The sequence below is a fragment of the Lonchura striata genome, chromosome 5, assembly GCF_046129695.1.
Source record: "Lonchura striata isolate bLonStr1 chromosome 5, bLonStr1.mat, whole genome shotgun sequence".
NCBI lineage: Eukaryota > Metazoa > Chordata > Aves > Passeriformes > Estrildidae > Lonchura > Lonchura striata.
In genome coordinates this window covers 5,513,048-5,528,483 of record NC_134607.1, presented here as the reverse complement: position 1 = coordinate 5,528,483, position 15,436 = coordinate 5,513,048, and the positions used below count along the sequence as shown (strand labels likewise).

Sequence of the window (15,436 nt, the reverse complement as noted above, 5' to 3'; positions counted from 1 at the left end):
ATTAAAATTCTAGTCACTTGAGAAATATTCAGAGATGCTCAGATTTTTTGTTGTTACCCCTATCATTCTCAGTAATGTGAAGAGCACCATAAACAGAAAGTGTAGTGACAATCATCTGCAGATTTGAATTTCTGCCATTGGGTGATGCTGTTTGTTCTAAATTGTAGCCCTGCAGGATTCTGCTTCTTGCTCTTCAGCATGGCAGTGCTTGAGCCAAGTTTATTCATGCCTGTACCTGAAGGAATCAAAGGACTGGTCTCATTTTTAAAGAGGCTGGGGATGAGATTTCACAAGTCCATGTAAGCAAAGGTTCTGCCCATTCAGCTCTTAGTTGCAGAACTCCATTCAGTTATCTTTTCTGCTTGAAATGTGGGCTCTTCAAAGAGCCCCGATGTTATAAGAGGGTTGCAATAATATAAAAGTAAGTGATGGTCACTTCTGCATGCTTCTATCAAATAATTCCATCTGCCTGCTATCCTCAGCCAATGATTGGAAGAAACCTACTTAGCTTTTTATGTAAGCAGTGGTAGAACAGGTGACAAGAGAAGAACATACAGTCTTTAAGGAGATTTTAGAAAAATATCTTCAGTTCTTGCATTGTTTAAGGGCTTCATAAATATTCAGGATCTTCTGCTGTGTTGTGAGAGGGAACAGACTTAATATTCCTTCTACAGTCTATTGATATCTTCAGCATGCTAATTCACATTAACTGTGCTGTTTGAAAGCCTTCTATTCTTTAACCAAAGAAGTTCAGTATTTCAATCAAGAAGTGACAAAGAATTGCCTCATTCATGAGTATTTAAATGTGTAGAACTGTGAGTCTCCAAGTTCACCTCATAATTGCAGTCAATCAGATATGTTCAGATTGTTATGGCAGAAGTGGTTTGCTGCAAGGATTTCAAAGGGACATTGACCAAAGATCTCATAAAGACACTAGAAAAACAATTGAGTTTAAGTTCCTTGAATGGAGCATGGCCTATATTTAGATTTTGTAGCAGTGGAAGCAAGATTAAAGTATGTCAAGTCATCTCTATGCTGAAAGAGCACAAGAAGATAGTAAATTAATCCTCTGCTATTTGTGAAATGCAGAACGAGGTAGATGTGCAAAAGATGGCTTGATTGTGTGTATTAAGATTTAGTTAATTAAAGACTGCTAGAAAGATTCCTTCCATCTTGCCCTGAAGCATTTTCAGTGGGTAACACCACAAAACTGATTGTTTCCATCACATATGCTGATACCGAATTCTAACAGAAGAGAAACCTGTGCCACCAGTGTGATTTTCCTTCTTGCTCCTAAGAGTGTCACTCAGTGGGGCAAGAGGAAGCACTTCCTGAGAGTCACTGTATGTTCAGGTACACACAGAATCTTGCTTATTTTTCTTGTACTGTAATGAAACTGCCTTATCTCACCCTGCTGGTTGTTTTCCATCTTGTTCTCTCCTGTGTCCCATTGGGAAAGGGAATGATAGAGCAACTTCATGGGAACCTGGCACCAAGGCAAGGTCAGTCTGCTGCAGTGTGCTAGTTCCAAATGGGTGAAATAGGTGTAGGAACTCCTGGCAGTTGCAATACACAGGTAATGAAGGGTTTTGACCAAAGCCATTCTTGGCAAGGTAGAACATAATAATAATTACTGCAGAGTCATTGTGGCTAGTTATCACAAATGTCCTCTGAGGTGGAAAAGCAGTAATCTGAGGAGGGACAGAAGAAAGCTCTTTCTTGCCTTTCTGTCAAAATGGTGTTCTTGTCTTATTGTTCTCATTTATGAATTGGAGTATTTTCCCTAACTGAAAAATGAGGAAATAGATAATTAATAGAAGTTAGATATTTAGGGGTTTACTTGCCTGTATAATTATATATATATATATATTCATTCATGTGTGTATCATTTATATATATAGATATGTACATCTGTGTAGATGTGTAATATTAAAATATATACAAGAATACAAAAATATTGTATTCTGTATGGTGCAGTATTCTGATTTCAGTTTTGTTATGCATTCCGCTTGTCTAAATTTAAAAAAATACAACTTTGTTGCTTTTAACAAAAAATTTAGATAGTTTACTGCCTCTAAAGTAAAAATAGCCAGCGTGCTTCATTTCAGTCTAGTTATTTTTGAGTTTTATGTTCAATATTTCAGTTTGCTTTAATATTTTTTACATTATTACAATGTGACTGATATTTGAAGTGCAGTATTGAATTGGCCAGGTTGGACAGGGCTTGGAGCAATGTGGCCTGGTGGAAGGTGTCCATGCCCATGGCGGGGCATGAATTGAGATGAGCTTTCAAGTTCCTTCCAACCCAAACCATTCCATGATTCTGTGATGAGAATTAGCTTCACTTTGTAAAGATGGAATTTTTTGGGATCTTCATAAAGTAGAATAAGTGTTGAATATAAGAGTCTCTCCTCTTTTTGTGCATGTATCATTACAGTCAGCTTTGGTTTGACATTAATCTTACCTATATCAAAATAAGAAGGATTTAGTTTTTGGTCTAGCAATTACTGTTCTAAAGCAAAATTATGGAGCTCAGTGGAGTCATACTGAAGCTGGCAACATGTGTTGAATTTTAATAAGGGGAAATTTGAGCATTTACCTTCAAATCAATTTTTTCCTGTCTTTTTGGAAAACGAGGAGTGCTACCCATGGAGCTGTTCAGAGCTTGAAATTTTACATAGGAGTTTCCAGCGTCTCTAAAATTGTCTTCATCCTTCAGTCCAGGAAATGTATGAGTATGCATTTGGCTTTGGAAATATTGATGGGCTTTATTTGGAAATATTGAAGGCCTTTATTTCAGGCAATTATTCTGTATTGCAGCTAAAAATAATAAAAAAGACAGCAGTGTTTTCAAACAAAAATGCAAACAGTTCAGTGTAGTTAGTCATAAATTGGTATGTTTCCTTTAACCTGCATCTAATTTTTGTTCCCTGCTACCTGAATGCCACTCCCTCAGTATTTTCCAGCCAGCTCTGTTCAGTTGTCTCAGCTCAGCCTGTTCCCCGCAGCTCCAGGCACAGGAAGCAGAGGCAGTTTGAGAGGACACCAACCACTGCCCCTTCTTCAGGAATCTACAATCCAAATGGACAATATGGTGCTTGGGTGTGTCACCTCTTAGTTCCAGCTCTTCAATTATACACGTTCATGAGCACCTTACCATTCAACGCACTTTTTAAAAGGAGCTTTTAGAATTTGTAGCTGCTGGGAAAAATAAAAAAAAAGCTTATAATTCCCCTACAGTAGATCAACCAGGTGTCAGCTGATTGAGGTTCTGATTCAAGGCTTTTTCTCCTCTCACCTTCTGACCCACCATTACTGTCAACCTTTCCTGAAGGCATTTCTATAAAAGTGTTGACCTGCTCCTTTGAAAATCAACTTCAAATGAAAGTGTTTATTATTAAACTCCTATAAAAATTTTCTTTCTTTTAAAAAAATACTGACTTACAGAATTCATAGTTTTTGGAAAATGTTTCCAGTTTTTATGGTTACATAAATTATGCTACAGATTTCATCTGTGGAAATGTACCCTCAAGCTCTGCTCATATGAGATTCTTTTTCTTGTTAATGGACTTGCTAGGAGGAGTTGGCTGTGCTGGCATAGCTTTCCTTTGAATAATTTTTAATAACATGGTGTATATATACTTAATGTAGACTAATGAAACAGTCTTGAAGCAAGAACTCTTTCTATTTTTCATTTAAAATACACAGTCTTGTCGTTATAGGCTGTCATCTGTGGCAAGAAAATAAGTAACAATATGAATGAAGCAAAACAGAACATTCAAAATTGTATAAACAATTGGCTTAGTGCTTTAGTGTGTGTATATTTATATATATATACACACATGCCTTGTTTAGTGCAATAATATTTTCAGGTAACTTAACCATATGAGCGGATACATTTATTATGGAGTTTTTAAAGCAATTTGAACAAAACCTCTGCAAATTTGAAAACCTAGAATTTTGTTTGTCACAGATATAGAAGTTCAGCTAGCAATGGGGAATCGTACTTTTGTAGTACCTGAAATTGTTATTACCAGACTACAAGACATTTAGAGGCACAAATAGTCAGAAAACCCTCTGGTAGTTGTAATTTAGAGGTAAATTAAGAAACAGCTATGCAATCTCCTTGTGTACAGCTTCATGTATGATCTCGCTCAGTAGCCTGAGGCATTAGCAAGCTTTCAGCATGACATTTAGTGCTAGAGCATGCATTCCTCAGTTTTTGTATATCATGCATACCATATATATGGCTTTTATAGACATATAAATCACAACAGCAGGAGTCTTGTTTTCTAAATGTAGAGTTGATCTTAATCTCAACAAGGTGGTTAAAATTATATTAATAAGAGAGTATGATCCTGTGCAAAGGTTATGCTTGGTGAATCATTAAAAGGAAATGTGTATTCTTAGAATTTCAGTTAAATGCAGAGAATAATTGCTCAGCTTTCTGTAAGTCTGGATTGTCAGCAAAGAAACAGTGTCAATGTCACATGAGGGCTGGGCCAGTCCATGGTAGGTACAGCAAGTCTTGGAGGGACCTTTTCTAGCCTTGAGGACAAATTGCAGAGTTTGGCATAGCTCACATGCACATCCCAGCATACTCCTCTTCCTCCCCTCAGTCTTCCCCCACCAAAATCAAGTCACAGAAATGCTTCTCCTTTCCTTGGGAAGAGCCCGTGGGCTGCACTGTGTGTTAACCTAGACGTGTGAATGTGCTCAGGAGCCAGCATCCCCAGGGACCATCTGAAAAATGCAGCAAGGCAGTGCCAAATTCTGGCATCCCAGCTCTGAGTCTGCTCATGCACTCAGGAGCTCTGCTGAAATGAGCTGTATCAACCCAAGCTGAGGTTGCAGCCTTCAGACTTCACTAGTGTATTGTTCACTTCAGATGAGGTTGATTCATTTTGTCCTTCCTTCCACCCTACGTTCCACATCTCCTGCAATGGTTGTTGTAATTTTTTTTATCACACTGGGAGGGATAAGACCTTGGGTCCCATTGGCTTGGGCAATGGAGACTTGCTCCTCAAAATATTCTGTGTGTAAACCTTTGGCAGATTATTGCTAGTTCATTTGCTCACCTCTTGAATCACCATGTGGTTTTCAAGCTGCAATGTGCCCTGCTCCTGTATTAACCTCATGACATTCTCTGCTTCCTAACCTATCCAGTAGTTTGTTTTCTGTGAGAATAGTTCTCAAAATAAAAACTTCTCCCAGCACATAGAGAGGTTTGTTAAGTAGTGCATTTCAGTGCTTGTCTGGGGTGGGGCAGGCATTCAGGATCAGCAGTGGTATTTTAGAGTGCAGTTTGGCATTCTCTAAGTCATATGAGGAGCTGCTGAGAGAGCTGGGGAGGTTGTGCTGGAGAAAAAGATGCTCAGGGGGGACCTTCTTGCTCTCCATAACTCCCTGACAGGAGAATGCAGCCTGGTGGGGGTCAGGCTCTGCTCTCAGGAAACAAGAGACTGGATGAGGGGGAATGGCCTGAAGGGAAACTTTGGGTTGGACATCAGGAGTAATTTCTTCAAGGAAAGGCTGGGCAGGTGCTGGAAGGGGCTGCCAGGGAGGTGGTGCCATCCCCATCCTGGGATGTGGTGGAGTCTCCATCCCGGGAGGTGTTCAGTGACGTGGCACTCAGTGCTCTGGTGTGGGTGGCAAGGTGGGGATCAGTCACAGGTTGGATTTGGTGATCTTGGAAGTCTTTTTCAGTGTTAGTGATTCTGTGGATCTGAACTGTGTGGTGCAACTGAACCATGCTATTTGATGGCTGATGTCTTCAGTGAACATGGGGATGCAGTGTAAGATGCAAGGATTCCGGTTTTATTTGTTGCTATGGTTGTAGGTAATTGCTGGAAGGGGGCAAATACTAAATTGTTACTCTACTGTAACCTAAAGTATCATTCTGCTTGTTTTCTGAATTCTTTTGTGGTTTGGCAGTTTGGGATTTTCCAAAACTATAATGGAAAAGATACAAAAACTTTATGCTGCCAGAGTCACACTTTGTAAAAACTGTCAGTGGAAAAACTTTGTGAGTTACTTTTAACTGCAGTTACATCAGCAAAACGGGTTGCAAATGTCAAAAATGAGCCATGGTAAAAAGATCATAATTCAGATTTCTATTGCAGTTAAAAATGAAGCACCGTTGCTGACAAAATCAGGGTTTTGTCAGTCATCGAGGAATTAATCCTGAATGTATAAAAGATGTGAAAAAGACCCCAAACCAAAGTAAATCCCTTTCTGCTCTGCAGTGTGAGAAACGTGAAACGTTTCAATAATGTGCATACACAGGGATTTCCCCCACTTCTTTATTTAAGCCAATCAGAGTCAGAATTCCAGAATGGTTTGGGTTGGAAGGGATGTTGAAGCTTCTCTTCCCACCCCCTGCTATGGGCAGGGACACCTTCCACTAGACCAGCATTCTCCAAGCCTGTCCAACCTGGCTGTGTTAAAGTATAACATTTGCATTCAACCATACCAGTTTACAAACCTTAGACTAGTACTTTTCTCTTTAAAAAACAGAAAATACTTCTTTCTTGTGCTCATAAACAGTGGTATTTTCCAGATTTTATTTTGGCATACAGTGCTGCCAGCCATTCTGTAACAGGCCAGCAATCCAGAGCATCTTTGTTGCTATTTAACTAATTCTCATTAAAGAAAAAGATTATAAAACACACAGCTGATGAGAAACCAAGTAAAATCTGATTTTAAAAGAATAAGTCAAATATGGAAAATGACATTTGTGGAAATAGTCACCTTTTTTTCTCAGGGTACCATCAAGTGAGAACAGATGCATCATATTAATGAATGTTAGCTTGTTTATGGATTTAAACTTATTTAAACATTTTTTATACTGAAAACTATTTCTCCCATGCCGCTTCTTCCCTTGTTTTAATACTACCAAATATTTTAAATGCATCGCTGAAAGTCTTCTGTTTTCTTTGTTTTGTTTCAGCATGTGAGAAATCATTTAGTCTGTCTGGGATACTCTGATTTTAAGAGAGTATCTTCTTCAGGCAAAGTTCTTAATCATAAGGGGGTTTTATTTGTAAAATGTGTGACTGTTGTCTCAGTAAAATTGTTACTGAAGTAGTTTGTGCCATTAGTTCAATTATGCAGAAATGAATTCCATCTGAGTCATAGAATAATCCTGAGTTGGAAGGGAGCCACAAGGGTCATCAAGTTCAACTTCTGGATCTGGCTTGTAAACAACTAAAACTGAACCAAAAATTTACTCTGTTCATTTTATACTCAATTCACAGTATTTTCTTGGTTTTGGCAGTGCTTACAATTTGTTTTACTTTGCAGTAGATAATTCCTGCAAAAGCACAATACCAAAAAGAGACGTAAGAAATCTCAGCACCCTCAGTAGGTCTGGTGTTGCAACCTCTGAAGTTATCATGGTAGGTTGGAATAACTCTTCCAGGTAATATGGGCAGGAACTGACAGCTGAGTGTGCAGAGCTTGAAAGAGAGAAATAGAAGGATCTTGCTGTTGGATTGTATTTAAAAGAGGACCTGTTCCTCATGAGGAAGTAAAGCTGAATATTTCAACCTTCTTTTACCATTCCTAAATGTCCCAGTGAAGATGTTGGGATCTATTAGTGCATGAACAAATAAGAATTGTACTGAATGATGCACTTATGAAATGATGTGGAGGGAGAGTTGAAAGGGCTTTACAAGACATATTTACACCAGGATTGATCTTTTGTATGGGTTTATAAAATAAAAAGATTGCTAATGAATTACTTTTGAAAAGTTAAAGAAAGTGTAGTTGCTTTGCTTTTGTATTTGAGAGGACATGCCATCAGTTCTATTTTGGATGAAGAATACTTTGTGACTTGAAGGTATCATAAAATACTAGGAAAAAGACATGAATTGGTCTCAGCAGAACAGTGTATGTCTGAAGCTTCTTTCCAGCTCGGGAATCAATTTGTATTTGCATTGGCCTCCTTTGAAACCATTCCCAGTAGGCTCTCCAGTAAAGTGAGACAGCAACTGTTAGTCTTGACAGAAAACAGTTCTTGTAATTGTGAGATTTGGGGTGGCAGGTTTTTGTTGTTTGTTTGTTTGTTTTTCCTTTCAAAAGGCCCATACTTCCATTATTTATGTTTCTCGGAAAACATGACATTTCATATAAAATAGAGTGAGTTTGGCATTGCTCAAAGTGACGTATTATTTACTGCAGTAAATGGGGTTGTGTGGCTGGCTCGGGCTTCTGAGGGCTTCTTTGGTTATTCTGCTGTAAAACACAAGCAGCAAATGCCATTAAATTGTCTGCTCACTGTAGTAGCCAGCTGGGTCCTGCACTTTCCCATTTACTGTGTTTGCAGTATTCTAAAAGGGCATTTTACAATCCTTTCCAGAAACACTTCGTTTTACTATGCTTTAACCTAGTGAAAAATTTAATTAGCATCCAGGATACTTTTGTACTTAACCTGTAACAGAGTGCACATCTTTAACACACATACTAAAAATTAATGGTTCATTCTTTGACCCGTCAGTAAAATCTCGGAAGCTCTGCATGCAAGGGAATGTGGAAGCAGAGAATCGTGAATGCCTTTAATAAATGTCTCTGTGCAATTTCCAGTCTTATAACCTACCAGCTTTCTCCTCTTCTTCTTTTCTCAAGCCCTCACCTTGGCTATGATGTTTGGGGTGCTATACTCAACAACTTATTCTTTACATCTTCTTAAAAATATTTAGCAGTACTAAAGTCACTTCACGATTACAATAGGAAACTCTGAGGAATTACAGGAAACTGCTACCACTTTACTTTTAGCCTTGAGTCTGTCAGTACACTCTGAAGTGCTGTGATTCAGTGTGCTGAACTTAGCTGCATGAAATTAATTTAATTTAGAATTTAACCATGAAACTTAGAAATCACTGGCATAAATAATTATGTGTTTTGAAATCAGCCTTTTTTCACACATATTATTTTCATCATTTGAGCATTTGCTGCAGATGGAATTACATGTCTGACATTGATTTTTAATTTTTTTTTTAATCCTTGTTTCAAAGTGAAACTAAGTGAGAATGTTAAGTAATGCTGGATGCAACAAGTCATCATTAGAGCATGGGAGATGGGATTGGTATTTATTTTTGCTTGCTGAATTCAGAAATTTCCAAGTAATTAGAGACATCCTGGATGTAGGGAGTGGAAGCAATGTCAGAATATAGTTGTGATGTGTGATAGTGATGGCATATATGGCCTCTGTGAGGGTGATGCATTCACAGGATGTGATTTTGGATGGGTTTTCCTCCTTTTCCATTCCTCACACTTTAAGTTGAACACAGCTGGCAGTTTTCAAGGATTTCAGCTGGACTGTGTGTCAGGGAGCAGTAGAAATGTTGTGAGGAGGAAGCAGAAAGGCAGGTGTGCCAGCTATTGGGGAGAAATGAAGCACCAAAGCTGGCCTGAGTAGTAGAGCAAAGTAACAGTCACAAGGCTGTGGTGCTCATTTTTGTCTGGAAGAGTGTGTGATCACTAGTGTAGAACACTAATGAGGAAATCTTCAACACGAGCATTCAGTGGTAATATATTTTTCTGTCAATGTCAGTGATTTTCAAAATTAGGATTTTTTTTACAGATTGTCTGGAATTCTGTTCCAGAAGAAAAGTTATTCTGATGTAATATAAAATGTAAAACAGGAGAGAACGAATGAAACTTTAAATAAACAAAAAATATGCCCAAAAAATAACAAGCCTGTACACACAACCCACAAAACAAACTTGCTCATTTTGAGGTACTCATAAAATGCTTTTTAAAGCTTGACATGGAAAACAAAAATACTGTAGCCACCAAAACAGTGGCAGCTTGCCAGACTGACTTGGAACTTCCTATTACAATGGTGATTAAAAAGGATGAAAGGTATCATGTGATTTGCTGTTCAACATTTATCCCTGGATTTTTTCAGAACTTCAAAGTGAGATGTCTTCCGTTTTCACTTTGCTTTAGAACTAAAGAGGTTTTTGAATTTTTGATTGTCATGAAAAAGTTGTCTCTAGTCACATAACTAATTCTTACATTTAATTTCCATCTGGTTTCTTTTTGTTCTGATGAAAGAAGACAAGAGAATTAAGAATCACTTTTACAGCAGTGGTTGGAAATCAGCAAACTATCATGTGATTACTGGGTTTCGTGGACTGAGCATAGGAGAGTGTGTGACTAGAAGTACATAAATGTATACTGCAGTGTTGATGCAAATTTGTACAAATTCAGCTCGTTTGGAGGGCAGTGTTGAATACTGGGTGATGTTTAGCACCATTTTTCTCTTCTGATGCTGCTGCCAGGATAAGGAAAGGCTACACTAGCAAGTGTTGTGTGTTTCAAGCAAAATGAGTCTGTGTTGGACCTCACTTTATCCACGTCAAGTCGCAGATCTGAACCATAGCAGAGCAAACAGCCTGCGTCTCATGGCCACATCTGTTTGTTGTGGCTTCTGGTTCAGGAGCTGTACGTAAGAGAATAAGAAAAGCTGCATTGTTTAAAAAGCAAATGTTCCAGTTTTGTTACTGTCTCTTGTGGGAGCCTATTTTGAATTCTCAGTTTTGTATTATCATCTCAGTGGCTGGAAACTCCTGCGTTTTGCTCTTGGAAAGACTAGTTGAAAAAATGATTCAGCAGCTGAGTTAGCCTGTTACCCTTTCCTCACAGCTGGACACTCCGCATCTGCTTATTTTGGCTCAGCATGGTGTGCTTGGAACCTTCGTCTTCCCTTCCTTTTCCATAAGGCCAAAACCCTCTTTTTTCTAAACAATTCTCTGAGGAAATGTTTAAGATGTCACAAAGGTACCCTTCATTTAGATTTTAAGATTTATTTTATTTTATTTTTTTTACTTCCAAGAAAGAGGCAAGGATCTCCACTTTTGGGAGAGTTGAAATAAACCTCGTGTCTCTCTGGGAAATAATGGTGAGAGAGAGCAAATATCTTTGAATTAACATAGTAGGAGCAACAGTTTTTGTTGCCATGAGTTCTGAGTGTAAGACATTAAAATGTTAAATACATGAGCAAAGTCATTGATATTGGTGCAAGGGGCTCTCAGACCAGCTAAGCAAGGCTGCTGTGATGTCCTGGAAAGGGAGCCTCTGTCCACAAATATTTCAATAGATCTGCAGAATGTGGTGAGCTCCTATAACAGACTTGATGGCTGCAAGCCACAGCTGCCTGTGTTCTAAGCCAAAGCAACTGTTGTCTGCCGTAGGCCTTGGAATCCAGTAGCATGAAGGCCTAAAATAATCTTTGTATTTTGCAATAGAATATCAGGTGTCTATCTCCTGTCACGTCTGCTGCTTGAAAAAACAAGCAAAAAGCCCAAAACTAAGACTCAGGAATGAAAAAAAAAAATGAAGTAACGTTTTTCAGTATCATCACAGATGCAGAGAAGCCTGCTTGGAAACCTAAGAGCTGCTATGGTTCTACTTTTAGAGGAGAAAGAATCTGGTCTTCAACTAAATATGAGGAAAATAATTGACTTGGGCTTCTTTCCATGGTCTCAGCCTTTTCATTGTTGCTGGAGTGAGATGAAAATGTCTTAGACTCACACAGCCATTCAGAAAGGGATCTTCTGCCTAAAGTTGAATTCAGAGTAGGTTACTCAGGGATTGTCTAGAAGTCTTGAAGATGGAGAGTCCACAGTTGCACTTTTAAATCCATATTTTCCCTCTTTAAACTACTTTGAACCTGAGTCAGAAGAGCAGCTCTGTCTTGGTGACCAGTTCTAGGGGTGTGAAAAGGCTGCCAGCAGGTTCTCCTGAAGCCTCCTCCAGTTCCCTCAGCCTCTCTGTAAGGGCCCTCGAGCAGGTTGTTCCATGAGTGTCAGGGAGGGAAATTGCTTCCCTGGCTCTCTTGGCTGCACTCACACAGATGTGGCTCAGGATACTGTTGATGTGTGTGCCATGAATGTTAATATCTTGATGATTCAGCTCTTGAGAAGTATGTTGCAATTCAATAATTTCAGTAATCTAGGCCACTAAGTCACAAAATACATCCAGTCATCAAGTGTGTTCTGCTACCTTAATACAGTCGTTAGGATTCCTGTGGTGATGCCAGCCCAGCTGTGTTAATGTTCTCTTTCTCTCTGACTTCACCTCCTCCAGGTTTTAATTATTTTAGGCAGTCTAATTTGTCAGAGCAATATGGGGATCAGGTTTACTGTTATGCTCCTTCTTTCGGCCTCGTGAGAATCGGCAAATAGAGCAATGCAGTGGTAGTTAGCAACTTGTTTTTTCATGAAGGTATCACTAAGGCTGTGGTTTGCTGTTCCCACATAACTTTGAAGGAATCTTGTCATATTCTGGCAGTAACTTTTTGAAGTGTTGATAGATCCTAATTAGAATTGTACTTTTCCAATCTTGTTTGAATCAAACTGGAGCATATTATTGCACAGTTTGTTTCTGTTGACAGCACTTGATCCCAATTAACTTCTACCTTTCAGCATTTCACTGGTAGGAAAGAAGAGGTAGCACTGCAGGCACATCAGAGTACGGCTACAGCCTGAACATCAAAGAAGCAGCATATCCCAAGCACGTGCAAGTGCTGTGTTACTTAAAGGTCACTGCTTGTTCAAGCTTTGAAGTATGATATTGTGTGTTGTGCCTGGCCTTTGGAGAAAACACAAACTTTTAGTGGAAAGAATGGATATTTTTAAACTTGCATTATTAACTGTATTTCATGTAGGTAAAGTTAGGCATGTTAGCACAGATGTGGAAGGTAGATTTTAAGACCTAGCAACACTCTTTGCTGCTTATATATGTAAGCATTGCCTGTCTGTCACTGCTGCTTTCTCATGTAGCTTGAGACTCTGCAGTAACATATCTGAAAAGGAACTTAAAAGAGCTCATCTTCATGTCTGAATTCAGTTTTATTGATCCATAGGCTATTTGGGTTTTCACATCTAAATCTATTCGACTTGCCTTTCTTTTCACAAAACCTGTGTTTCAGAAAGCTGAGGATGCTGCAGTGTAAATTTTGAGATTTATTGTTTTCATTGGAACATAAAAATGCATCTTGTTTGGGGAAAAAAGATGGAAGAGAGAACACCATCATCAAGCCATGGCCTAAATTGGCATTATGTTAAATTCCTTTAACTGGCAGTTCTTGGTTTGAAATTAAATTTTAAGAAATTAAAGAACTAAAGATTTGGACAAGTATAGCTTGGCTATCACAGAATAGTTGAGGTTGGAAGAGACTTGTGAAGCTATAAATATGCATGTGTGATGTTACAGTGTACCTTAGGAATTTACATAAATTTCTTATGGAATATACTTTCCATAAGATAATAATGCTCCATGTTTATTATTAGGATCAGTGTGTCCCAAGTACTTGGTAAAGTGTATGTTTATGAGTCTATTAGGACTGGAATCTATCTGTAGAAGTCTGTCTATATGTTGTTATCTCATACACACACACAAATGTAGCAGTGCAATTCGTGAGCTCCCGTGTGTGCTTATGCACAAGGACCTGAAGACACCAGATCTCATCTTTGCTCATTTGCTAGTAACATAAGGAACACTTTCTCAAAGGAAAAACATCCAGGGCTCTGACTTGATTTAAAGAATCTGTGCTGGGCATGTATAAGCAACACCTTGCTACTGAAGGTACAGCAGATGTGGTCTCATGCAGACTCCTTTGTGGATGTGGAAGTGTATCTTTCAAATTCTTTTTTTTTTTTCCTATTTTTTGCTCCACAGTTTTTGATCCTTCTGGAAGCAAGCAGGAGCTTTAAGTGAGCATAGTTTATCTGGCTCAGTGTGAGAAACAGAAAATACCTCTGTCAAACACTTGCTAAATGAAGGGATAATATTAAATTAGTGCCTGCTTGCGTTTCTGTTTTGTGATACTTATGCTGAAAACACCAGGTTTACTCTGCAATCCATGTTAGCATGTTTTAATATTTTTGATGAAACAAACATTGTTGTTACATTTTTACATATTTATTGCATGAAACTTTGTTAGTATTGTTGAGACATCTGTTAAATTATTAAAAACTTTTGGGTTTTTTTAGGTGTATGACTTGGATGGCATTTCCTTGATTCTGGACAATTGCAGCATTGATGACAACAATCCTTGTATCCTTTACAAAATAACTCTGTTTATTGAATATGACTTATGAGAAAAGGTGTGGGGGTTTAATGGATTTATACCAGCAATGCTTTCACAGGGTAGCTAAATGTAACTGGCCTCATGAGCTTCTAGGTTATATTTAAATTGTTCAGAAGTGAGCAAGGGCACAAATAGTCTTCCATGAACTGGATTCTAAGCAAGTTAACTGTGGTTATATTCTGTTTCCTAAAATAAAAAATATTACTGGTTTGCAAGTGCCTATTCAAAGAGCCGTGTCAGGAATCTGGATTCAGACTCTGGTCATTGTATCAGATTTTGGAGCTCTTGCTTCCACTGAAATCTGTTCAGGAAACTGAAATAAGTACCTCATTGATTCTTATGCTTGTTAAATTAGACTGGGGAGCTTATTCTAAGTACAGAGACAAGGCTAACAAGCTGTTTTGAAAATGTGTATAGTTGAGAAAATTATGCAAATTACTGAAATGTTGGAAAGATTTTAATATAAATGGCATTGTGCTTTATATTTGGGTTTTTTTTTCCTGGAATTTAAGAGCAGAAGCTTTCAAAAATAGATTACTGTTAGAGGGAAATAATCTCACATTGAAGATAAGTAGTTGTTAAGCAGAGTTATCCATCTCTTCAAGTAATACAAGTGTGTTCAGTGACTGAGCTGTGATTTTCTGTCATCTAATCATTAGCTCTTTGTAAGTTTGCATCTGGAAATCAAATGTCTTTCCTGTACAGAGTCATGCCAGCTTTTTTTATACTGAACACATGAAATGGATTTTTAAATTGTAAGAAAAAGCACATTCTTTTTAACAATTATAACAAACAAACAAGAAGAGTAGTGAAAATGTTTCATAGTCTGCAGAACATCATGTACATATAAATATAGCCTGAAATAATGAAATAATGTACATGATAGCACAATGTTAACAAACTGGGCGGAGGAACAACGGGTGGTAAGTATCTTCTGAGTTACTCAGTTTGATGCTTTATATCCACAAGTTTTACATCTTCAGTATTCCTGTAGTTTGAGACCTGACAGTGCACTGAGTGGCAGAATTGTATTTCCATGGTCCAGATCTGGTAATGGGCACTGCTGGATGTGGTGGGATGGGCAGGGAATCTACCTTTCCCAAAGTGGAAGAGCAGCCCTGAGAAAACCTAGTAGAGTTTTTGTCCCAGGTGACTCTTGTTTGCTGGAAAGCACACCTGTGCAACCACTTCTAGGATTAATCCTTCATTTTAGCTGTAGTAGAAGAAGATAAAGTTGGAGTCTCTCAAAGGGTAGACTTTTAATTTATGGTCTTGAATGAAAGGCAGATAAAATACCATGAGAGTCTTTACTGTGTTTTAAGCAAAGTGGAACTTCTT

At 38.2% G+C, this 15,436-nt stretch overlaps 1 protein-coding gene across 1 annotated transcript in view; it reads left to right on the top strand.

Moving 5' to 3' along the window:
* Positions 1-15,436, top strand: part of ATXN10 (ataxin 10) — a 71,218-nt gene that overhangs the window by 39,906 nt on the left and 15,876 nt on the right. Inside the window, exon 10 of the mRNA XM_021529924.1 lies at positions 14,001-14,064. Within this exon, the coding sequence (XP_021385599.1) occupies positions 14,001-14,064 (64 nt within the window). The remainder of the gene's footprint in view (positions 1-14,000; positions 14,065-15,436) is intronic.